Source organism: Stigmatopora argus, chromosome 1 (assembly GCF_051989625.1).
Source record: "Stigmatopora argus isolate UIUO_Sarg chromosome 1, RoL_Sarg_1.0, whole genome shotgun sequence".
Taxonomy (NCBI): domain Eukaryota; kingdom Metazoa; phylum Chordata; class Actinopteri; order Syngnathiformes; family Syngnathidae; genus Stigmatopora; species Stigmatopora argus.
In genome coordinates, this window is record NC_135387.1 from 10,733,992 (window position 1) to 10,756,367 (window position 22,376).

The following is a 22,376-nucleotide window of genomic DNA, read 5'->3' on the forward strand; positions in this document are numbered from 1 at the left end:
TTTTGTTAATACCAATTGCCCAACACTAGACATTCAATGCTATAGACGAGAATTGACATCAAATTTGAATGGGCAAAAGTTATGAATGTAGTAGACCAGGGGTTGGGAACCTTTTTGACGGAGAGCGCCATAAACAATTCATATTTTCAAATGTTATTCCGTGAGAGCCATACTCAAAATTTAAAAGGAAAAATACACTAAAATGTGTGCTATTTGTAGTAATGTCACCACTTTTAAAGTACAAATATTCTCTGAGATCTTTTGACAACACTGTTGCGCTGTTGCTAATCAATGATAATCAATGGGAGTATGCATGCAGAAGAATCTAATGGAAAAAATTTTTTAAAGCCGCACTAGAAGTAGTGTCGGCACCACAATGACCACATAACGCTCCTACTGATGCATTCAGGACTGAGCTCTCAACAGCGGTTACCATATTTTACTTCACATTTTAGCGGAGAGCCGTATGCACCTATCAAAAGAGCCACATATGGCTCCCAGGCCATAGGTTCCCTACCCCTGTAGTAGACCAATCATGATTAAGTAGTAAAGCTACACCTGCATCCTTGAAAACATTGCCTGCGTGCCACCCCGAGTCTGAAAGAGTTAAGAAGATTTGTCAGCTTGCAGGCAACAAGCCAGTGGGTGAGAGAGGAACTGGCTTCCGGTGGCCAGAAGCAACCGCCTCACTTGCTTGGGATTAAATGGGATCGAGAGAGATTACAGCTCTCTCATTCTTTGCAGCTTGATGACACTGCTTCATTCTGTTGTTTGCTCAGTCTCTTGGGAATGATTTACCAACAAAAATTATCTCTGTGTGTGTCTCTATGCAATTGGATTGATGTGATGGGATGATGAAGAACACAACATCTGGACGATAGACTTGTGGCATCCTCTTGGACCTGGAGGTACAATGGACTTTCTGTGTCACTTGAATGCATTACATGAATTCAATATTCTCTTAATCATGTTTAAAATGTTTTTTAACATGACAGGTTTAATCATTTAACTGTTTTGTCTGCATATGTTTTCTAATATACCAATAATGAAGTAGATATAGTTGCATTCTGTCTATTACGTGCAAAATCGAGCACATACTGAAGTTGGCACGTCTTCGTAACAGTAAGTAATGGTGTTACTACCACCGTGAAGCGTGCCATTAACCCCTGACCTTTTCTCACCGGCAACCAGCTCAAGAATGGATTAGCATTAGAAATTGGGTCAGCTGTCACAAAAAGCCCCCACAAGTTTCAAGATCACACCTACCATGTGGGGGAAATATATTGAATGCACTGTGTTAGCATTTGTTCCATGTTCTCCCTTGTGAAAATATTATTCTCTGTTCTTAAAGTTTCCAGGCTCTTCAGCTGTGAAGATGAGGCAGGCGGTTGAGGCTCAGGTGTTAAGCCCTCACTCTGAGCTGGGGGAGCAGGGTGAGTAGAGAGAATTCAGTGTCATGTTTTTCTCCACGACCACACTTGAGCCATCTGTCTAACTGTGACTGTATGGGCACGTGTCACAGGCCTTCGCCAAATCTTCACAGATGTGGTAGAGGAGGTGAAGCGAACACTCAATCCTGACATTGATGGGGCGCAGATTCTACATAGTCTGCTCAACGCCCCCTGGCTGCAGTCACTGCTCAAGGTTCACGCTCACAGAAACTATGCATGCATACAAAATGACTAACCCTTTTTAAGGCACTCTTTTACGAATTAGTAAATCTCATTGGGGTACTGGGGCCTGCACCAGATAAATACAGGCAGGGCTCACCCTGAACAGGTTTGCAACCGTAGGGGCACATATGTTTAGACAAACAACCTTCTACGCTGCTAATCACACATAGGGAGAATTTGCAGTGTCGAATCAAACTTAATGCATATCAGCTTGACTCAAAATCCTCGTGACTCGACTACTCTTGACTTGTCCACAACAGGAAGGAGTCAGAACTTGCAACTGACTTGGATCAGAAGGACTCATGCAATTTTATGTTAATGAACTATCTCGTCTAGAGGGCTTGATGGGCTTGATCTGATCATTGCCGAAAATGAACTTCGTTTTGACGGCTCCTACCCCATCTTCTCATCTTGTGGCGCATCACATTAACTCGGAATTAATGATTATTTTAACAGGTCTATGAGTGTCTTCAACAGTATCTGCGAGAGTCTCCAGCACCAGTTCTGGACTACGCCTCTGGACTATCATTTCAGGTTCCACTCCAGTTGCCTTCGGATGTTTCTCTCGTGCTGGAGGTCTGCTCCACACTCACTTTGCTCTGTTTTTGCAGCTTCTGGTAGACATTAAGACATTGGCAAGCTGCTCCGAGGAGGCCAAGGAGCTTGACCGAATCTTGAGACAGCCTCACCTTAAGTTAAGAAAATGGACTGCTGCTTCCGCATTTCTTTTATTTTTATTTTTTTAAAGAAAAGTATAGAAATTGTCTAAATTATCTATACAGGCACTGTTTTCTGCACACGATACAGTGGCACAGAAAAGCTACGAGCCTGTATTGCCACCGTTGTCAGGTGACATCCCAGATGAAGAGGAGGCTACCAGGATCGTGTGCCTAGTCAAGAACAAACAGCCACTGGTGAGCTGGCATGCCTCTTTGTTTCTGTAAATTTAATTTGAGCTGATTCTGTATTAGACCCCACTTGAAACCAGAACTGGGTCACATCGAGACACGATCCCAGAGTACCAGGTTCCCTATGTGACACACAATTTAGACTGTTGGCATTTTTCAGTGTTTGTATCTGTTCTTAATGTGTATATTGGCAAGACCAGGAGAAAGAATTACAGTGAAACAAATGTTGAAAACAAGTGACCTTTGAGTCCCTTTGTTGTCTCACAGCTTCAGAACCAACTGACAGCTTGTTCTCAGCTGCCTGCAGTGTCACCCCCTGTGGCAAAATACCCAAGAGCTGAAATCCGCAGTCACTGGGGTACACTGAGGCGCCTAACACGGCAGAGGCTTCACTTAGAAGGGGTTTTGGGGCCCAAGAACATCTCGAGCCCGAATAAGAAGTGTTTGCCAATTTGTAACATGCGCAGAGGCAGCTTCCCATCAGAAGTAGCTGTGTGTCACTCAACAGTTCGGCCACACTGCTCACCTTGCTGCATGCCAATGAACCGCACTTTCAAACCAATAACCCAGTGCAGACTTTGTCACACTAACCTACTCTGGCAGCAGAATGTGAACCACTCTGCTCCCTCGGTCTACAGCTCGGTCCTGATTGGTAAGGAACAATCTGAAAATCCATCATCCACACTCAACTGCATCCTCTTCCGCCACCACCCATCACGTTTGCTGACACTATTTGATGATTGTAACACAGAGTCCTTTCTTTTTTTTTTCTTTTTGGAGACGGCTTCATTGAAGAGATAGATGGCAAAAAGGAGGATCAGTCGTCTCCGCTGCGCTTCCATTCCCCCAACGTGCGCCAGCAATGGGATCTTTCTCCGCCTTGTCTCTCTGTACCCTACTACGCCAAATTGGACCACTTTCTACAGCCAAATCTGACTCCAAAACTGAGAGACATAAGCCCCCGGAGTCGCACGGCACCCCCCAGCCCCGCGTGTCCACACCGCCTATCGAAAATTCCGCGAGCCCTTCCTGTAGAGCTTGCTAAGCAGGAAAGTCTAGATGAGCTTCGTAGCACAGTGCAACTAGCCACTAGCTCGATGGAAAGCAGCGCCAAAGACATCAGGCTACTTGGGCAGAAGATGGCAAATGCTACTGAGCACATGTCCGAAACGGTCCAAGAAAACTCCCAGGCTTTGACCTTGCTCAGCCAGGTGGTAGACCGGCTTCAGATGGTCATCAATACCAGCACGACAGAAAAAAGCACCCACCTACAAAACAGAACATTCATAAAAAGCAAAGTGAAGCGGCCATCGCTTTCATCTGTGCCTTCGATGATATCGTCATCCTCTAGTTCCCTCAGCAGCTGCCCAGATGCGCCCTCTACCTCTCAGCCAAGCAGTTTTATTTCCGGATCTTGCCGTGGATCCCCCCGCGGAAAGACCAAAAATCCTCCTTCATCACACTCTCTGACTAACGGCACTCTGGGAGAAGCCAAAGAGTCTTCCTTTGCTGTGAGGGGTGGTCGGTCCAACCAGAGGAAGAAAGGGAAGTCAACATGAGGCCCGGGAGAGAAAAAGTCCAACCATTCAATCGATCTTTTCAACCTGCTTTATGTTAGTTGGAAGTTTTTTGGTCATCTAATTTTTCATCTTCATCGTTTTCTTGCGTTCTTTTTTTCACTTTCATTCTGTGCTCTGCTCTGCAGTCATTTTTTTTCTTTCATCTCACAACACTATTTGCTGTCTCCATTTCACTCAATCCATTGGCTATTTTACCGCATTTCAAAAGTCTTATCTGGTTTCCTCTTTTCTGCCTTAGGGAGCCACAATAAAGAGAAATGAAATCACTGGGGAGATCTTTGTGGCCCGGGTGATTCACGGAGGACTGGCCGATCGCAGTGGTGAGTTACGTCTTCTGGTCAAAGATGACACATTCAACAAAAAGAAGGATAATGTACATGAATTTTGAGGACATTTCCTAAAATGAAGTCTCTCGATGTCAATAGCACTGAAACATGGTCACTGACTTGCCAGCCATTTTGGTTCAAAACTAGTAGAGATATATCAGTGTATCTGCACAATTAGTACAGTTACAGTAGTTACCAAAATTTTACATTAAAAAAAATAAAAAAACAACCATACTAAAATGCGCCTAGCCTAAATACTTTACATGTGAGCGTTCAAAAATTTTAAGTGAAGCTATTTACTTAATAACATTAATATTTTGCAATTCTCTTTAAGGCTTCTCAACTCTGAATCATTTCAAGCCATTGTCACGCCACAGAAAATATAACTAGATCACGATCACAATTTAACAATAAAACTAAACTTCCAAATCTTAAAACTGTCTCATAACATATTTGCTCGCTGCTGTCATTGTTAATGCCAAGAACATGCTCTGTTAGCTGCATGCACAAATCGTGGGCCAGTTTGGAAAGCAAACTGCGGTAAATGCGGTGGAATTAAATATACATGTCCGCAGGTCAAATGGGGCCCATTGCGCATTTCTGTAAGATCCTCAGAAATAAATGTGATCAAGTATTTATTTTGTGCCGCAACCTAAGTTTGTTGCATTTAATTTGACAAGCCAAAATGGGTATACATGTACTCACGTATGATGCGCTTGCCCTGAAAAAAAATGTCAGACCAACCACGTTAATTAAAGAAAAGATGAAACCAAATTAAACACTTCTCATAAAGAGAGAGCTCTGCCCATCATTCTCAATCTACTACCCAATAGGATTGGCTGACCACCCATTAAGGGTGTCCCCAGCCTGGTGTCCAAAGTCAGCTAGGATAGGCTCCAGCACCGCCCGCAACCCTTGTGAGGATAAGCGGTAGAGAAAATGAATGAGTGAATACTCCCCAACAGTTCTATTGTTGTGTGGTAGTAGGCAGCCCTCTACTGGCTCTTTAATCTTACAGATGAGTAGTTTTGTCTTTTTTCTTTATGGCGGGCTATTTCGAGATGAGCTTTTGTTCTTAATTTTATATAAAAGGGTTACAATTATTGTGAGGATGTTTTGGCCTGCATCAAAACTGACCTGAAACATATTTTACTGTATGTTTATGAATAACGGACAGTACATGGTTAATAACTTTGTTTGTGAATGCAGAGCATGTGGTGAAGCCTCATTGAGTTCATGATTTGCGTGATTAGGTTTGCTCCATGCGGGTGACCGGATCGTAGAAGTAAATGGGTTTCCCGTGGACGGCCTGGAGCCAGAGCAAGTTATTCAAGTTGTGGTAAGTCAATGGATTTTAGTACCCCGTCAGTGCTATGCCTCGGTGAACACTGATTTGATCAAGTTTTAAAACGAAACGATCAGAAATTCTGCAAATAAGTTTTTTCAATCATTTTGCCATTCTTAAACTATAGAACTGTGTTGGCCATGTTAAATACAATTTTTACGTTCTTCTCTGTCATATATCATCTGTCAATATAAAGAAAGGAGGATCGCGAGGATTCAAGTCGAAGTAAAAATAAATTGACTTCAGTGATTTTATTCCAACCAGCAGGCAAAAGCACACGGAACCATTACATTCAAAGTGGTTCCCATCACCAACAGGCCAATTCACAACCACACAATGGTGAGTTGTCCTGTGTTCCCACTTCCATGCTCACTTCCGGATTCATCTGCTAACTTCTCAAAATCATGCCATACATTAGCTTTATATGCGAGCCATGGTGGACTACAGCCCTCAGCAAGATCCCAACATCCCCTGCACAGACGCTGGCGTGACTTTCAAGAAAGGCGACATTTTGGAGATTGTAGATCAGACAGACACTCTTTGGTGGCAGGCCAAGAAACTGCCCTGCGACATGGCCTGTGCAGGGCTTATACCCTCCAGCGACCTGCTTAAACAGTCAGTTCTGTCCTTTTCCTCTCACATGTCAAAGATGTTGATTTAATTTTCCTAATGTGCGTGTTGTTTACAGGAAGCAGAGGGATTTGATGCCTTATCAGCTTCACACCTGCATACACCTATGTAAGTTCACCCTATTTTTAGGATTCCAACATTCAAAAATCCCTGCACATTATGGATCAAATTTACTACTGCTTCGGTTAACAAACAGATGCGAAGATGATCTGTACTCCATGTGAAATATGAACAAAAAAATGCAGCATTATATTCTAGAACACATTATTTGCATGACCAGACGTTTCGTCGAAAGACGTTTGGTCCCCGGACGTTTGGTTCCCGGACGTTTTGTTGACCGGACGTTTGGTCGACCGGACGTTTGGTAGAACGGACGTTTGGTCGCCGGGTTCGCTCGCTGTCAAATTATGACAGAGAGTTTACTGTTGATATTTTGATATTAGATATTTAGATATTAAACTCACTCTCTCTCTCTCATGATTATAATTTTGAGAGATGGTTTCAACAGTAACAACCCGGCGACCAAACGTCCGTTCTACCAAACGTCCGTTCTACCAAACGTCCGGTCGACCAAACGTCCGGTCGACCAAACGTCCGGGGACCAAACGTCTTTCGACGAAACGTCCGATTACCCATTATTTGTGGTCTTAGTGGGCCTAGTGAGTTTGCAGACTAAATGCATTTATTTTTTTCTCTTCACCCCCTTGTTTCGCTAAAGTGAGCACGGTGGAGGAAGGTATGGCTGAGTTATCACTTTTAATTTAACAATACTACGCGCTTGACCCTAAATGTATGCTATCTTTATTTTCATTTTTTTTTTTCACAGAGGAGGACTTAATGGCCATTGATGAGAAATGTGTTGAAGCAGGTAAATGGTCATCTAGTGCATTTATTGTCAAAGTAAATGTCAGATAACACCACTATCTTTGTTCTCTCTTTCAACCAGATGAGGAGGCTTTTGAATCTGGTAGGTAAGTCTTTGTTAAATGAATCAGTTCTGATGTTGGCAATGTGCAGCCGTTTTTCGTCTGAATATTAATCTATTATGTCTTGTTTTTTTCCCCCACTTGCTCACTAATGTGGGACTCAGATGAACTCAGAGATGGTGAGAACTCCATGAAAGACCAAAATTTGGGCATATTTTTTTCTTCTTTTAAGGATTCATAAAAGTAATTAAATGTGTGTCCAGTGTGAGTCAAATGAATTCAAACTGATATTGGGAGGTTTTACTCTGTTAGGAATTTTTTTACACAATTCTCCTGTGATTAATTGATTCAGTTTATGTTGAGGATGAAAATCAATATTCATTGTTATTTTTTTCTGTCAACAAAGAAAGGGATGATTTTAGCACCAACGTCGAGGGAGTACACCTCGGTATGTCATTAATTGCAACGTTTAAATGTAATCGTTCGGAATGAAGCAGTGCAAAACAATTTACGTGTTCATTCTCAGCTGGTTTCAGACGCAGCATGCGTCTCTGCCGCAGACGCTTGCATAGCACCCTGACGTCTTGTTCTACACCGTGTTCCAATAACTGTACTAGTACCGTCAACTGGTCCTATGAAGAAGTGGTGCGCTACCAGCGCAGTTCCAGTGATGTGCACCGCCTCATTGCCTTGTTAGGTACATTAATGTCTTTTTGATTGCGCAAGACAGTGTTTTCGGTAAAATATAGGTAACTATAACAGTCTTCTGTTTTAGGTCCATCAGGTGTGGGTGTAAATGAACTTCGCAGACGCTTGATTAAAATTAATCCAAACACATTCCAAGGAGCGGTACCTTGTATGTGTCCACCACTACCCATGTTTTGTGAGATAACATATATTTGAAATTTGAAGGCAAAGAGAACAGAAAACCAAATGTCCATGTCTCCTGTACCAGACACTACAAGAGCACCCAAAGGATACGAGGAATCTGGAAGAGAATATCACTTCACCAGCCGGGACGTCTTTAACAACATGGTGCACAAAAGCAGGTGTGTGTGACTAGTACGTCGTAGTGGATCCAATAAATAACTACGAATGTGGTGTAACTGGTAAATAACCACAGTCTCTAATTAATTGTTTATGATATTTTAGGTGAAGGGACTGTATCAATGCTTTCTTCATCCATTTACTGAGATTGTTTGCACTCACAATGGCCTGCAGGTTCTTGGAGTATGGTGAATATAAAGGGAATTTGTACGGCACCAGCAAAGAGTCTGTCCGGGAAGTTTTAGACAGTGGGAAGACCTGCCTCATTGACATTGAACCAAATGTGAGTTAATTATTTAATCATATATTTCTTTGTTTATTTATTTACGTGTTTATTTATTTATTTGTTTATTGGTGTGCGTGTGTGTGTGTATTTATTAATGACCTATTGTTGTGTCTGTATGTGTTTTCACCTTATACTGCAACAAAGTGAATTTCCTGAGTACGGGATGAATAAAGTTTAATCTAATCTAATCAAATCTAATTTTCATACAAAAAAACATGTATACATGAATATCATGAAATATTCCCTTGTACCACATTCAGGCCATTCAGGCTGTAAGAACACACGACCTGCGTGCTTATATCATCTACGTGAAACCACCGCCGCTGGAGGAACTCAAAGAGACAAGACAGGACTCATGCGTAACCACTGACTACTATGTCAACCGCCCCTTTAAGGTGAGGCAGTGGATTGCTAGAATGAGAAGAAAAGTATGCATTTCAAATGACTGTTCAAGTCGTTGAGAGGAATTGTGATATGATTCTGACCTCGATACAATAGGATGAAGATTTCCAAGAGATGGAAGATGCCGCCCAAAAGATGGAGTCCCACTACTCGCAGTTCTTTGATTATGTGATTGTTAACAAAGACTTGCAGGACTCCTGCGTCCAGTTGCTGAATGCAATTAGGAAGGCGCAGGATGAACCACAGTGGGTTCCCACGAACTGGATACGACCCCAGACAGAGTCATAGAAAGAACATGTAAAGGTGCAAGAAAGATCTAACCTGTGTTTTCAAAGCAGTTTACAATGAAGGAAGTTTGCGAATCAGCACAAAAAAGTAAACAGGTGGGCTAAAGCCTATCCTGGCTGACTTTGGACTGAGATCGCAAGGAATAAATAGAAGTTTGCACCTTTGGGCAATTTAGTTGTTATTTAAGATGATATGAAGTTGGAATTCATGTGTGAAGAATATGCTGAGATTCAAATCCAGACCCTGAAAACTGTGAGGCAGGCATGGTAACCACTTGACCACTGTGGGATTTTTGTCTACATATTTATCATTGTTTCAACACAGTGATACCCATATTTTACATTTACCATCAAAATCAAAAGAATGGACTGCGATTGGCTGGCCACTGATTCAGGGTGTGTCCCCCGCCTGGTACCCGTAGTTACCTGTGATAGGCTCCAGCACCCCCCACGACACTTGTGAGGATAAGCGGTTCAAAAAACGAATGAATAAAAAAAGAATGGCCCTTTTTCCTATGTAAACTGTTTAGGTTGTGATGTAATATTTGTATTGATATTAATAAACTGTTGATAAACAGGTAACTGCGCAGTACATGCCAAAATGCAAAATTGTGGGCAGATTTTGTTGTTGTTTACATCCATTTTAAATTGAATAGTAAAATCTGGTATCATCGATTTTGCACTTCGAACTGTCAATAATAAAGCATACAAGTTTGACTCTTATTTGACTTTTATTTTGACAAAGCCGGATGCTCGTTCGGCAAGCAGAAGCTACTTCCGGTTCAAACGCCACTATGCCGATTGCCAAAGCCGAAATATGTGAAACCATACGAGTAAAGCTTTAGTGCGCATTGCATTGGATGTGATGCCGAATGAGCATATTATTAATATCTGGAAAATAGAAACGAAATATGGACAACGGACTCCCAAAGGTAACGTTTCTATTTGCAAAGGAACATCTATTTCAATTGAGTGTATGGTAAAAACATTAGTTTTCGGCGTTCTTATGAAAATTTGCTAATGTTTACTTTTGATGAAAGCAAGGCATCTAGCTATCTAACAAGTTATAAACACGTGTTTGTTACTTAAAATGCGTTGTTATGCTAGTTTGTTGCTTATGCTGTGTTTACTTTATAGCCAATACGACCCAGGAAGCTCCCGGCTTTGCCACAGGTCAGTATAAAAATGAACTCTTCTATGCCTCGTATTATTATTATTGTATTTTTTTGTAAATTAATAATCAAATGAATCAAAACACAAAACCGAGTCGTTCTTTTAAATTTGTTCATGGAAATGTCAGGGGTAATAAATGAAATATATGTATTCTTCAAATTTCCCCACCAATTCATTTAATTGCAAAATCTCATCTAACTTTCCGAACCGCTTTATTCTCATTAGGGTGGCGGGGGTGCTGGAGCCTATCCCAGCGGACTCCGGGCCAGAGGCAGGGGACCCCCTGAATCGGTGGCCAGCCGATCGCTGGGCACAAAGAGACAGACTCACACACATACCTAGGGGCAATTTAGAGTGTCCATTCAGCCTATCATGTATGTTTTTGAAATGTGGGAGGAAACCGGAGTACCCGGAGGAAACCCACGCAGGCCCGGGTAGAACATGCAAACTCCACACAGGTGGATCGACCTAGATTTGAACCCAGGACCCCAGAGCTGTGAGGCCGACACGCTAACCACTCGCTCCACCGGGCTGCCTAATTGCAAAATATTCAGCCTATTTAGGATATTTGAAGAGTTTTCTTCAAAACAAAATTCCCCAACTCAGAGATACATATTTACTTATGTTCCTTCCTTTCACATTTCATTACTTATGTCTTCTACATCTCAACAATTCTATTCATCCCACCGCATTTCGTTTCAGTATCATTTCGTTTTAGCAGTCATACACAACCAAAATTACATTTTTGTCATTCACTTCAAAACACTTGGGCATCCTAATCATACTAGCATCTCCGAAACATGTATTTGATGTTGTTCATTTCCGTTTTGGCAGCAGGACTCTAATTTTAACAATCTGTCTACGAAAACCTACTCTCATCCCAAATGAGCTTTTACCATTACATTTTGATTCAAAACCATAATCAAAATCACTTTTGACCCAAGAGCTATTCTAATACAGTAGTCACTTCTTTTACCGCCCGCACTCACTCCAAATAGGAAAGGCTTTGACCTGTGCCCTGAGTAATCCTTACTCCTGGCAGATGCTTGACCACAGATTTAGCTAAGGATTTATCAACAGTATACGTAATGTACAGCTTCACTTCACTCTTGTCTGCTTCTTGTGAAGAATGGCCAGAAAGACTTCGGTGGGTGATGTTTATTTCTTGTCCTGTCATCTGCTATAAAAATAAATTACTGATACAAATGCACACAAGTGACCTGTGAATCTATCCCCCGGTATAGAGAGTTCAACGAGAACTTGACACAGCTCAAAGGTAGGCAAGTCAATTTCCTCTTAAGGCAAAAATAAAGTTCTTTGTTCAAATTAATTTAATATTTTTTTCTCTTATCGGGACACTGAAGTGAAGATGCAGCTGGTGAGTGAGGAACTGAGAGAAAAGAAATAATTGACCAGGTTATTAAAACTAATGAGTGTGACTTAACTCTGCTGTGTAATAGAAATGCGAAAGCTCAAGAAGAAGCGAGTGAAAAAGCAGACAACTGAAACTGATGACACTGACGGTGTGTGCGATGCTCCCGTTGAAATGGGAATTAATTCTCATCGATTCTTGCCCATTCTCATCCCATGCAATTCTATTCAGATCAAGGAATGCAGATGGAAGGTCAGGGCAGTGGGCAGACATTGCAGCCCAAGGACCAGCTTTCGTTTGATGCAACCACAGATGCACCTCTGCAAAGGAAGAAAAAGAAGAAAAAGACAGCAACCCTAGGTAGAGTCAGACCAAACAGAAGGAATGACCCTCTCTTAGTGTCACTTTGAAGGCTGGAATTATGCTCCATGACCAAGTGCCAATTACAATCCCTGTAACCGTCCATCCATTGTGTATTTTTCAAGTGACACATTTTATAGGAAGGAACAGCATGGCTAATAATACTTTGTCATACATCCTCATTTAAATCCAAATGTGGTAAAGGTAGACTTTAGCTATTTTTGACTGATCTTAAGATTTTGATCAGGACTATATATGTAATTGCTCATCATTTTAACTCATAAATTTAGGGGTATAAATATATTGATACATAAGTAAGGGTCCCTTCCTGTTCAGAAGATATGGTGAAATCTGAAAATAATTGAGAACGATTATAAAAAGTGATGCCGAACTCAAATTATAAATATAGAAGGGCGCAGTTTGTATAGAAATACGTATAATTATTATCAATTATCTTTAAATAAAGCTTCCGATCTGGAAGATGACCAAACTGATCTGGTAAACGGGGACACAGCGGATCAGACCACTGATGAGGAAGCAGTCAAAAAGAACAAAAAGAAAAAGTAAGTACGTTTGTGTTCATTTTTGTTGAATTGGATTAATATTACATGTTGCGTTTTTTTGCCCAACATTTCAGGAAGTCAAAAGTTGGGGAATCCTCACTTCCAGATGAATTGGATGTCGAAGAAGATGACATTATCACAGACATGTCATCTTATAAACCACAACATTCCCTGTTCTGTGCCCCGCAAGGACAGAGTCAGCCAGTTGGAAAGATCTTTGTAGAGCGGAACAGTGAGTGATGGAATGAATATTGTACTGTATATTCCGGACTATAAGTCGCTCTGCGACTTTTCATCCAAAAAATATTTACTTTGTGTGTGTGGTAGCAGAAATACTTCTGTATATTTGTTGTAAAAAATGGTTGAAGCACTAAATGGTTTGTTTGTTTTTTACTTAACCAAAAAATGTAAAATAATTCACTCTTATATGTACTTGTTTTTTGCCACCATCACATCAGAGCGCTTCCAGGCGGCAGAGTGGTCAGACAGGAGAAAGACCAGTGACCAAATGGAAATCCCCAATGATTTCCGTCCCATGCAGCCAAGCTGGACCACGAGGGATGTTTCCCTCAGGGTGCATGAAGGCTTCAGGTGAAACTAAATTGCAATATTAACAAAAGACGAGTTATTAGTATGCCTCGTCTTACATTTCTGAGGTTGGAGATTTAGATACAGGTTCTGGACTTTCTTAATGGAATTTGCATATTCCAACCAACATCCGCCTACCCCAAGTGAAACTAAATTGCAATATTCACGGAAGACAAGTTATTAGTATGCCTCGTCTTACATTTCTGAGGTTGGAGATTTAGATACAGGTTCTGGACTTTCCTAATGGAATTTGCATATTCCAACCAACATCCGCCTACCCCAAACGGTTACTTCAGTTTTGTCCCAAAATCCATAGGCATGAATATGATGTTTAATGACGATCCTAGATGTGAATTTGAATGTCTGTATGTGGTCTGCCCAAAGTCATTTTAGACATGCTCATGACAAGCGCTACAGAAAATTAGTACATGTTTTGGTTCTTTTGTACTCTAGTGCTCAAATCTGACCTCAACGTATTTTTTTCCCTCTTTTGCCTGTTCAGGATTTTTGCTCTGCACTGTCAAGGCTTCTTGGCTGGATTTGCTGTGTGGAACATTGTGGTAGTGTTTATGTTAGCTGGGCAGCACCTTACAGCGATGTCTAACCTGCTGGAGCAATACCAATGCCTGGCTTACCCATCACAGTCTCTGCTTTACATGCTGTTGGCCATCAGCACTGTGGCTGCTTTTGACAGGTACCAAGAAATATATTTCCATCCACGTTGATTATGAAAAGGTTGAATCATACAGTTCAAGTAAAATGGCTTATATTTGAGATCAGATATTTAAAATCTGCTTTTTATAAGTGAAGTTGTTTTGCTTTATTCTTTCTATCATAGTACGTAGTAATTTCTGAACAAGGGAGCAAGTCGTGGTCTTGGATTCTGGGGGAGGTGAATTTTTGGTAAATCTATCATGCGCATATGACTGTTTTGCTGTGGCAGGAGGGGGATTGGAAACATCATGGTTCGTACAGGTACTTAAAAATGCTTGGATTTTGATGTTTCTTTTAAGGTATGATAAATGCTTCAATGTTGCGTACAGTGTTGGTAAAAGCTTAGAAGTTATAGGTTGCAGACACACATTGTTTCTCAGGACCCTGTCTAAAAAAGACCAATCATTAAATGAAGGAAAATAAGTTTGTTCTGAAATTCACCTTCCGTTGAGTCAGCGTTTGTGATGGTTGTCACATATTGGCATCCAAGAGGACAGAGCATCGGAGTCTGTGCCTGAGTACTTTGGCGCCCAAGGGAAGATATTTTCTTACCGTCGGTAACAATATAGCAATAAAAGACAGATCTTCCTCCACCACATCTACTATCCCGAGTGCTTTGGAGAACAGTATTTCAAATGAATATATATATTACATGCGAATTTGCTGTGGTTTAAACCAATTCAATTATCGCACGACCAGTTCCTGTAATTTTCACTTTTTTTCGTAAGTTTGAGGCAACAAATGTTTTTTTTCATCCTTTGGCCATTTTTTCAGGAGTGTGACAATATATACTGTGTGTACTATTTCATAAACACTTGATGCTGGATTAAGCGGGAATATTTCTCCTCAGAGTAAACCTGGCCAAGATTCCCATGGCGCTGCAGGAGCTGATCACGCTGGATCCAGTGGCTCTTGCTTCCCTTTGTTAGTATTTTCCCTCACAAATGCCAGTCCATTTTTTTTTTAATTCACTTTTTAACAACATCTCTATTTAACAATTTCTCTGTCTCCTGGTTGTATTCAACATTGCAGTGTATTTCTCAGCATTGGTGCTGTCCCTTAGCCAGCAGATGACAAGTGATCGCATCAATCTCTACCCAGACACCAATGCAACATTATGGTAAGGTTACAAACTTGGGAATGGGAATAGTTGGAAATAAAACAGGAATTTACAAAACCCAAGGTTGGCTCAAAATGGATTTGTTTCTCTCTAGGCTACCGGGGTCGCAACATCAAATTCTCCACTCATGGGTGACAGTCAATCTTGTGGTAGCATTGTTGGTTGGCCTGGCCTGGATCTTCATCGCCATCCGACCTCAGAGAGACTATACCGAAAGTGAGAGACTAACAAGACCCACTGACATTATTGCATACATCTCTTACACTATTTATCTTTCTCAGGTTACCTGATTGCCATGCAAGTCGAGCCACCCAAGACAGATGACGATTTGCAAATAGGCTCCTGACTAACACATTTCTGAGACATTTGCACATGTTTTTGCTCTGTATTTATAAAAATAAATGACTGTCTAGATTTTTATAAAAAATGTGATCATCACCTTCCTTTTTCATGTTTGGACTATGAGGTAGAGAGCAAGACAGAAGCATCATCAACATCATTTTGCAAAATTACAAAAAAACAACAAATTGCTTGTAATCGCACATATGGGCTACACGTATTACTATATCCCATTGAAAACTTTATCGGGGGTCATAATTCCAAATGTGTTTTTTCACAAAAGTAGAAACCTCATCGCAAAAATAACAAAGCTTGGTATTTTGAATGATTACAAATTTTAGACAGTGATGGCACCAAAAAAATTTAAGCTTCTACTCACTAGCTGGAGTTGAAATTTAACTCAATTTTCATAATGGCAATGACATAAAGCAGACCTTCAAATAAACAAAGTGACTCTATCAGATGAAGCTGATAGTTGACGCAGAGTTCGGCTCAAAATATGGTTTTATACAAAATTGATTCATGTTCAAGGGGAAAAATTATCATGATGATTATCAAAATATTAGAAATGATTTGGGTTTTTTACATCTGTATATACAGTAGTTTGTGCTTTATATGAGCAAATAAACCAATCAACTAACATTTTCTAAATAAATGTAGGTGAACCTATGACTTCCAGTAATTAATGTGTAATAATAGGCAGTAGTAAATGTAGAAAAAGTTGAAAAGGAGTAAAACAAATTTAAAATCGTTACATATTAAATTGTTATTACTGGTGTGTTGTCATACTTTAGTTTAAATGTATTGCTTTTATTATATAGTAATGACGTGTTTTTGTTTATTTCAAGATGCAATACGTTTCTGCATCAAGGTTAGACTTATAGGTTCGTATATCGATTCCCTCTGAAATCGATTAGTTAGACCTAACAATGAAACCGTTTCATAATCGAACGCAGAGAAAGTTCGACAGTGTTGACGTGGAGTCTGTTCCACTTCCAAGTGGGTTCTGGTACATAAAGTACAGTTTATAGAAGTCCATTATCATGTTGGATTTTGCTATATTTGCTGTGACCTTTATAGTCGTTTTGGTTGGCGCAATTGTCTATTTATATCCGGTAAGTAAGCAGCAAAAGCATCACTGTGTTATGAAGCTGTATTCTGCTAGTTCTGTTATGTAGTAGTTACATGGCATGGTATGTAGTACATATGTAGTATCCATCCGCTTCATGCCCAATCGTTATCTGTAAAAATGCACAGTCGACATTCACTTGGGAGAAATTGATCCCGTAACAAAATCAATACAGATCAAGGGCTCTGTCTCTTGTGCTTGATCTTTTTTTTAATTGGGACTCATTCTCCTTTCCCCCAATCACACTTAAAAACGGAGCGGGCGTCTCAACTTAGTTCTTAGTCACATTTCTTCTTTTGGATCAGGACATATTAATTAATTGCGGGCTTCACGTTAGCCAGTACAGAATAATTGTTGTCTGTGGGTTACCATTTGCTTGTAGATGACAAATTGGCCAGAAGTGGGAAGCCTTCTGGGATTAAATTAAATTTGCTACCGTTATTGAAGAAAAAATCAGAATGAAATTTGACAGGTGTAATCTAGGGTTGCATAAGCATCAATCATTGGAGCCAGATGTTATATTCATTCATTCATTTTCTGAACCGCTTTATCCTCATTAGGGTCATGGGGGGTGCTGGAGCCTATCCCTGTTGACTCCGAGCCAGAGGCGGGGGACACCCTGAATCGGTGGCCAGCCGATCGCAGGGCACAAGGAGACGGACAAGCCTGCACACTCACAACCATACCTAGGGGCAATTTAGAGTGACCAATCAGCCAACCTTGCATGTTTTTGGAATATGGGAAGAAAGCAGAGTTCCCAGAGAAAACCCATGAACATGCAAACTCCACACAGGTGGACCGACCTGGATTTGAATCCAGGACTTCAGAGCTTTGAGGCCGACGTGCTAACCAGTATTTTTTCTTTAATTATTTTTTGCTGACTATTTTCAATATTAAATTGCAGAATTAAAATAGCTACCCCTCCATTATTGGTGGACGTTTCACAATGAAATTTGCTAGGTATATAATTTCAGGGATCTTTATTTGTATGGTGGCAAAGCAACAGAGGGTTAAGAGGTTAAATTTGTGTTAGTGCTGGTATGTCTCTGTGTGTTGGTTTTAATTACCAATAAATCCCGCCGCGAATTCAAGCTTAGCAGTTGCAACAACATCAAAGCCCTCGATTTAAGGAGCAACTATAGTTATTTACGTTAGAGCAAATAGCGGCTCCGATAATCTGGCCGTCCGATTATCAGTTGATCACTACAAACAAGTGGGCATCAAAAAAGCAGATTTAAAGCTCAGGCAAAAAAATGATCATATTCTGGCATTTCGTATGTGTAGGATTTTTTTGTTCAATATTTCAATTGTCTATTGTAATGTTTGTGATGATTGCGTTTTCAGTCATCCAGAAGATCATCAGACATACCAGGTCTGAACCCCACCGATGAAAAGTAAGCCCCTTGCAATTTATTGTCATCCCTCTGCTATTTTAACCTTGTAAATATCTTCATGCAGAAGACGAGAGTGTCATGAGTGCGTGTCTTTTTATGTTGCATATCAGAGATGGCAACTTGCAAGACATTGTCAACAGAGGCAGTATGCATGAATTTTTGGAAGCGTTACATGAGGAGTTTGGATCTGTGGCATCGTTCTGGTTTGGTCAGCGGCTGGTGGTAAGTCTAGGCTCCGTCAACCAGCTGCGGCAGCACATCAATCCAAACCACACAAGTAGGTGTGCAACCCAATAAACATGAGAAGAAAACATTTCGATTTTGTTTTTCAATACAAGTTATCTGCTTTCCATAGCTGACTCGTTTCAAACCATGCTGAAATCGTTGCTAAGTTACCAGTCAGGAACAAGTGGTGGGCTTAACGAGGCTGTCATTAGAAAAAGGTTACGTGACAACGCCATCAATGACACTCTAAAGAACAACTTTTCATTGGTTCTCCAGGTTTGGCTTTTGATATAAGCTGTAATATATCTGCGCTACCTCATTGTCCTACAATTTTTCCTCCATCTCTGTCTGGGTTTTGCTAGTTAGTCGAGGAGCTGGTTGGAAAGTGGGTATCATTCCCTGAGGCTCAGCACATACCACTATGTGCTCACCTGTTGGGTCTCTCCATGAAGACTATCACCCGACTTGCCCTTGGTGAACGCTTCAAAGATGATGCTCAAGTCATATCCTTCCGCAAGAACCATGACGCGGTGCGAAATACATCTTAAACCACCCATGAAAAGAACAAATTATTGTTTTTCAGTAAAGCCAAAGGTTTGTTTTTTTTATTTTTTGTTTTTTCATCCACGCAGATCTGGTCAGAAATTGGGAAAGGCTACTTAGATGGCTCCCAGGAGAAAAGCCCCAGCAGGAAGATGCATTACACAACAGGTTAGCATCCGTGCACTCCAAAAGCTCCTTAAGTTCATCCACATAGAGATGAATTAACAGTTTGACTTTGTCATGTTTTCTATTGGTTTTGCGTTTGTGAATTTTAATAGTTGGAAAACTTTCAAAGACTTTAAATTAACTTAATACACAAGATATGAATGGTAGTTCTTAATCGGGAAACCACAGTACAACTAGTTGGGAAAATAAATGATATTATAGGCCTGGTACACAAGGCAACTGTTTCTTGTTTGTTGAAAACTTTTAATGCAAAAGGCCTAGAACCTAGATGGAGAGTCACTGTATTTGTGGCCCGGTGGGGTTTTATTTAATTAAAGCATAATCACCTCTGGGGAAAAAAAATGCACCAAGGCATGTATAAATAGGTACTCCATCAACAAATGAGGCACCCTTATTTAAAACACCAAAAAAAGCACAATTGAAGATGCCTTTTGAATTAAAGGTGAGAAAAAAAGGACCCTTTTGCAATTGCTTTGAACGCTCTTAATTTTTTCAAAGTAAACGCTCGAGCCCCCAAAGCTGCGGGGCATTCAGCTAAGAGCATCCCGGGGGCGGCCGAGAGGCAGGGCCTGGGACAGACGGTGGCTCGCCCCTTGGCGGACCGTCCGCTCGATCCCGAGATCCAACTAAGAGCTTTTTAACTGCAGTAACTTTAAGAAACGCTATTGGAACTGGAGTTACCGTGGCTGCTGGCACCAGACTTGCCCTTCAATGGGTCCTCGGCATAGGGTTTAGAGCAGGGGTGGCAAACTCTGGTCCTCGAGAGCCGCTATCCGGTGTGTTTTCCATATCTCGCTCCTCTAGCACACCTGAATCAAATGATCAACTCATCAGCAAGCCGTCCAGAAGCTTGATACCGATCCTGATGATTTGATTCAGGTGTGTTGGTGGAGGGAGACATGGAAAACAGACCGGATAGCGGCTCTCGAGGATCGGAGTTGGCCACCCCACCTTGATTCCTCGTTACCCGTGGTCACCATCGTAGGCGCAGAAAGTACTCTTGGAGGTTGATAGGGCAGACATTTGAATGTTACGTCACCGCCACGGGGGGCCAGCGATCGGCTCGAGGTTATCCAGAGTCGCCAAAGCTTTGCCGGGCACCTGTCGATGCACTGGCGTCCGGAGCCGCTGGGACCGCCGGGACTAAGGCTAATGACTAAGATGTCACAACAACCAAAGAAGCAAAAAGTTTCTCAAACTCTTCCATGTAATGGCTGCTCATTTCAGTCAAGTTGACTGTAATAATAAAAGGAAACGAACAGAATGTTCACTGAATGAGTTCTACTTAATTGATGCCATTGTGTCTAAAATGACATTTCTTTTCAGCGCTGTCTGAGATGGAGACTGTGTTGCTGTCTGTGGCCAGGGAGAGAAAAGCCAACAAGACGCAGACGGTGTTTGTGGACTCGCTGCTTAAGTCCGGTCTCACTGAGCGACAGGTGAGAATTGTTGCAAGGTCTTTGTTATGAAAGCAAACTGGATTAGTGGAGTGTATTTACTGTTTTTTTTGTTTGTTTGTTTGAATCAGATCATGGAGGACTGTATGGTCTTCACTCTGGCAGGAAGTGTCATCACTGCCAACTGTGTGTACTAAGTCTAACTGCATTTCATGTCAATAACTAGTCATTTTTCCAAATTGATGTCAAAACTCTACTTTGGCAGTGTGTATTTGGGCTCTCCACTTCCTTTCAACCTCAGAAGAAGTCCAAGAGAAGTTGTATCAAGAGCTGGAAGATGTTTTGGGCTCAGATCCCATTTCATTGAACGAGATCCCTAAACTCAAGTCAGCTTTTTGTGGATATTAAAGTAACAATTGATTTCTTGAGTATTTGATTTGATAGACACATTGACAGTTTTTTACTTGAGCAGATACTGCCAGCAAGTTCTGAACGAGACTGTAAGGACTGCAAAGTTGACACCCATTGCCGCCCGACTTCAGGAGTTGGATGGAAAAGTTGATGAGCATGTCATTCCCAAAGAGGTATGGTAGTTTCTTTATGTCCACGCAGAAGACAGGAGGGGAAAATGCAACGTAATATCTTATCATATTTCAGAGCCTTGTAATATATGCTTTGGGCGTTGTGCTGCAAGATTCCAACACCTGGAGAGAAGCAAACAGGTATTTTTTTCCCATTTGTGTCTTACTTAGATGACTGATATTTATTATAATGCTGCTAATGAGGTATTTTTTGCTAAATGACTTTTATACAGTTGTGTATTCTTTGTTTGGACTGTTTTGAAAATACTTTTTGACAAACTCTCAGGTTTGACCCGGATCGATTTGACGACGAGTCGATCAGAAACTGTTTCTGTCTGCTTGGTTTCTCTGGGAATCAGACTTGTCCGGAGCTAAGGTAACAGTCCTCAGTCAAGCACACATTAAAACAAGTTAACTTGATTTTTAAAAATAATCTATTTGCCTGTTAGATTTGCATACACAGTAGCTACTGTACTGCTCAGCACATTGGTACGGAAGCTGAGGCTTCATCGTTTGCAAGGTCAAGTCCTGGAGGTCAGATCAGAACTGGTTTCAGCACCAAAGGATGAAACTTGGATCACCATCAGCAGTCGAAGCTCACATTAATTTTGTAAAAAATTTTAAATTTGGATGTCTTTGTTCAACTTAATTTCATATTTTTTGCCATACACCAGAGCTCCAACTTCTCCGGATTTTCAGGAGTTTACACCAGACAAGCAACCCAAACTCCGGGAAAAATAATTGTCACCTACATTTTTTTAAGCAACCATTTCAGAAAAGTGACAAATTTCCAATTTACATGCCTCGAATATCAAAGGATGGAAGTGTAACCTTGAAGTCCTACTTTAATTTTTTTTTTAAGTTTTAACTCAGTGACTACACTTAATATAGACGTCCAATCCAACAGTTTGAAATGTAAAACCATCTGCTTAGAAATGTATTTCACCAACTTTATAATTGTGAAGGTTTGAGATGACCGATCACTGCCATCCCTTGAATGTCACACCATCAATGCATTGAAACATGATCACTAGCCTCTGTCTTAGTTGAAATTTAGTATATGATGTCTATAAATTTAAACAGCATTGAATGAGTCAAGGGCTACACGCAATAAAATAATCCATAATGTATAAGTATATATAAGAATGTGTATGTTTAAGTGAATAGTTTTTACATTGCATCATCACTTTGGATTATTTTGATACAGTTTCATATAAATCAAAATAATAAAATAATAGTTCTGCACCATTTCCCATGTTTTGTTTATTTCAGTGTGTTGTCA

At 40.8% G+C, this 22,376-nt stretch overlaps 3 protein-coding genes across 8 annotated transcripts; all 3 read left to right on the forward strand.

Moving 5' to 3' along the window:
* The first annotated feature begins 711 nt into the window (after nt 1-711).
* On the forward strand, nt 712-10,133 carry mpp4b (MAGUK p55 scaffold protein 4b). 3 transcript variants are annotated; one of them, XM_077612000.1, is made up of 22 exons: nt 712-908; nt 1,352-1,433; nt 1,523-1,644; nt 2,130-2,207; nt 2,285-2,366; nt 2,454-2,587; nt 4,400-4,481; nt 5,741-5,826; nt 6,097-6,171; nt 6,251-6,447; nt 6,521-6,570; nt 7,181-7,198; nt 7,289-7,330; nt 7,409-7,429; nt 7,553-7,567; nt 7,795-7,836; nt 7,915-8,085; nt 8,164-8,244; nt 8,344-8,437; nt 8,610-8,718; nt 8,982-9,116; nt 9,220-10,133. In XM_077612000.1, the coding sequence occupies exons 2-22, from the start codon at nt 1,376-1,378 to the stop codon at nt 9,409-9,411; spliced, it is 1,884 nt and encodes a 627-aa protein (XP_077468126.1). In that variant the 5' UTR covers nt 712-908; nt 1,352-1,375; the 3' UTR covers nt 9,412-10,133. The 3 variants fall into 3 exon arrangements, 2 of the variants coding, with proteins under 2 accessions (XP_077468126.1, XP_077468135.1); XM_077612009.1 differs by having other exon boundaries at nt 6,100-6,171; XR_013303649.1 differs by lacking the exons at nt 6,097-6,171; nt 6,251-6,447; nt 6,521-6,570; ... (9 more) ...; nt 8,982-9,116; nt 9,220-10,133 and adding exons at nt 2,849-3,233; nt 3,362-4,194 and having other exon boundaries at nt 5,741-5,807.
* A 34-nt stretch (nt 10,134-10,167) lies between these two features.
* On the forward strand, nt 10,168-15,738 carry LOC144084333 (transmembrane protein 237B-like). Of its 2 annotated transcripts, XM_077612659.1 has the most exons (14): nt 10,168-10,342; nt 10,548-10,583; nt 11,828-11,859; nt 11,948-11,961; nt 12,044-12,106; nt 12,187-12,315; nt 12,782-12,878; nt 12,953-13,110; nt 13,337-13,469; nt 13,969-14,160; nt 15,031-15,104; nt 15,213-15,300; nt 15,395-15,516; nt 15,582-15,738. In XM_077612659.1, the coding sequence occupies exons 1-14, from the start codon at nt 10,322-10,324 to the stop codon at nt 15,644-15,646; spliced, it is 1,224 nt and encodes a 407-aa protein (XP_077468785.1). In that variant the 5' UTR covers nt 10,168-10,321; the 3' UTR covers nt 15,647-15,738. The 2 variants fall into 2 exon arrangements, with proteins under 2 accessions (XP_077468785.1, XP_077468793.1); XM_077612667.1 differs by lacking the exons at nt 10,168-10,342; nt 10,548-10,583 and adding an exon at nt 10,595-11,730.
* An 868-nt stretch (nt 15,739-16,606) lies between these two features.
* Nucleotides 16,607-22,344, forward strand: cyp20a1 (cytochrome P450, family 20, subfamily A, polypeptide 1). Of its 3 annotated transcripts, none has more exons than XM_077587171.1 (13): nt 16,607-16,754; nt 18,113-18,162; nt 18,273-18,439; nt 18,518-18,663; nt 18,750-18,917; nt 19,020-19,098; nt 20,443-20,555; nt 20,645-20,699; nt 20,779-20,899; nt 20,986-21,097; nt 21,171-21,235; nt 21,381-21,470; nt 21,544-22,344. In XM_077587171.1, the coding sequence occupies exons 1-13, from the start codon at nt 16,683-16,685 to the stop codon at nt 21,698-21,700; spliced, it is 1,395 nt and encodes a 464-aa protein (XP_077443297.1). In that variant the 5' UTR covers nt 16,607-16,682; the 3' UTR covers nt 21,701-22,344. The 3 variants fall into 3 exon arrangements, with proteins under 3 accessions (XP_077443297.1, XP_077443376.1, XP_077443453.1); XM_077587250.1 differs by having other exon boundaries at nt 16,611-16,754; nt 17,329-18,162; XM_077587327.1 differs by lacking the exons at nt 16,607-16,754; nt 18,113-18,162 and having other exon boundaries at nt 18,316-18,443.
* Nucleotides 22,345-22,376: the final 32 nt, after the last annotated feature.

Coding starts and splice junctions, on each gene's coding strand:
- LOC144084333 (XM_077612659.1), top strand. CDS start 10,322: ATGGACAACGGACTCCCAAAG. Junction 12,879..12,952: donor AAAAAGAACAAAAAGAAAAA/GTAAGTACGTTT, acceptor CCAACATTTCAG/GAAGTCAAAAGTTGGGGAAT. Junction 14,161..15,030: donor ACTGTGGCTGCTTTTGACAG/GTACCAAGAAAT, acceptor ATTTCTCCTCAG/AGTAAACCTGGCCAAGATTC.
- mpp4b (XM_077612000.1), top strand. CDS start 1,376: ATGAGGCAGGCGGTTGAGGCTCAGGTGTTAAGCCCTCACTCTGAGCTG. Junction 7,331..7,408: donor TGAGAAATGTGTTGAAGCAG/GTAAATGGTCAT, acceptor TCTTTCAACCAG/ATGAGGAGGCTTTTGAATCT. Junction 9,117..9,219: donor ATGTCAACCGCCCCTTTAAG/GTGAGGCAGTGG, acceptor TCGATACAATAG/GATGAAGATTTCCAAGAGAT.
- cyp20a1 (XM_077587171.1), top strand. CDS start 16,683: ATGTTGGATTTTGCTATATTTGCTGTGACCTTTATAGTCGTTTTGGTT. Junction 18,440..18,517: donor CATCAATCCAAACCACACAA/GTAGGTGTGCAA, acceptor TGCTTTCCATAG/CTGACTCGTTTCAAACCATG. Junction 18,918..19,019: donor TCCGCAAGAACCATGACGCG/GTGCGAAATACA, acceptor TCATCCACGCAG/ATCTGGTCAGAAATTGGGAA.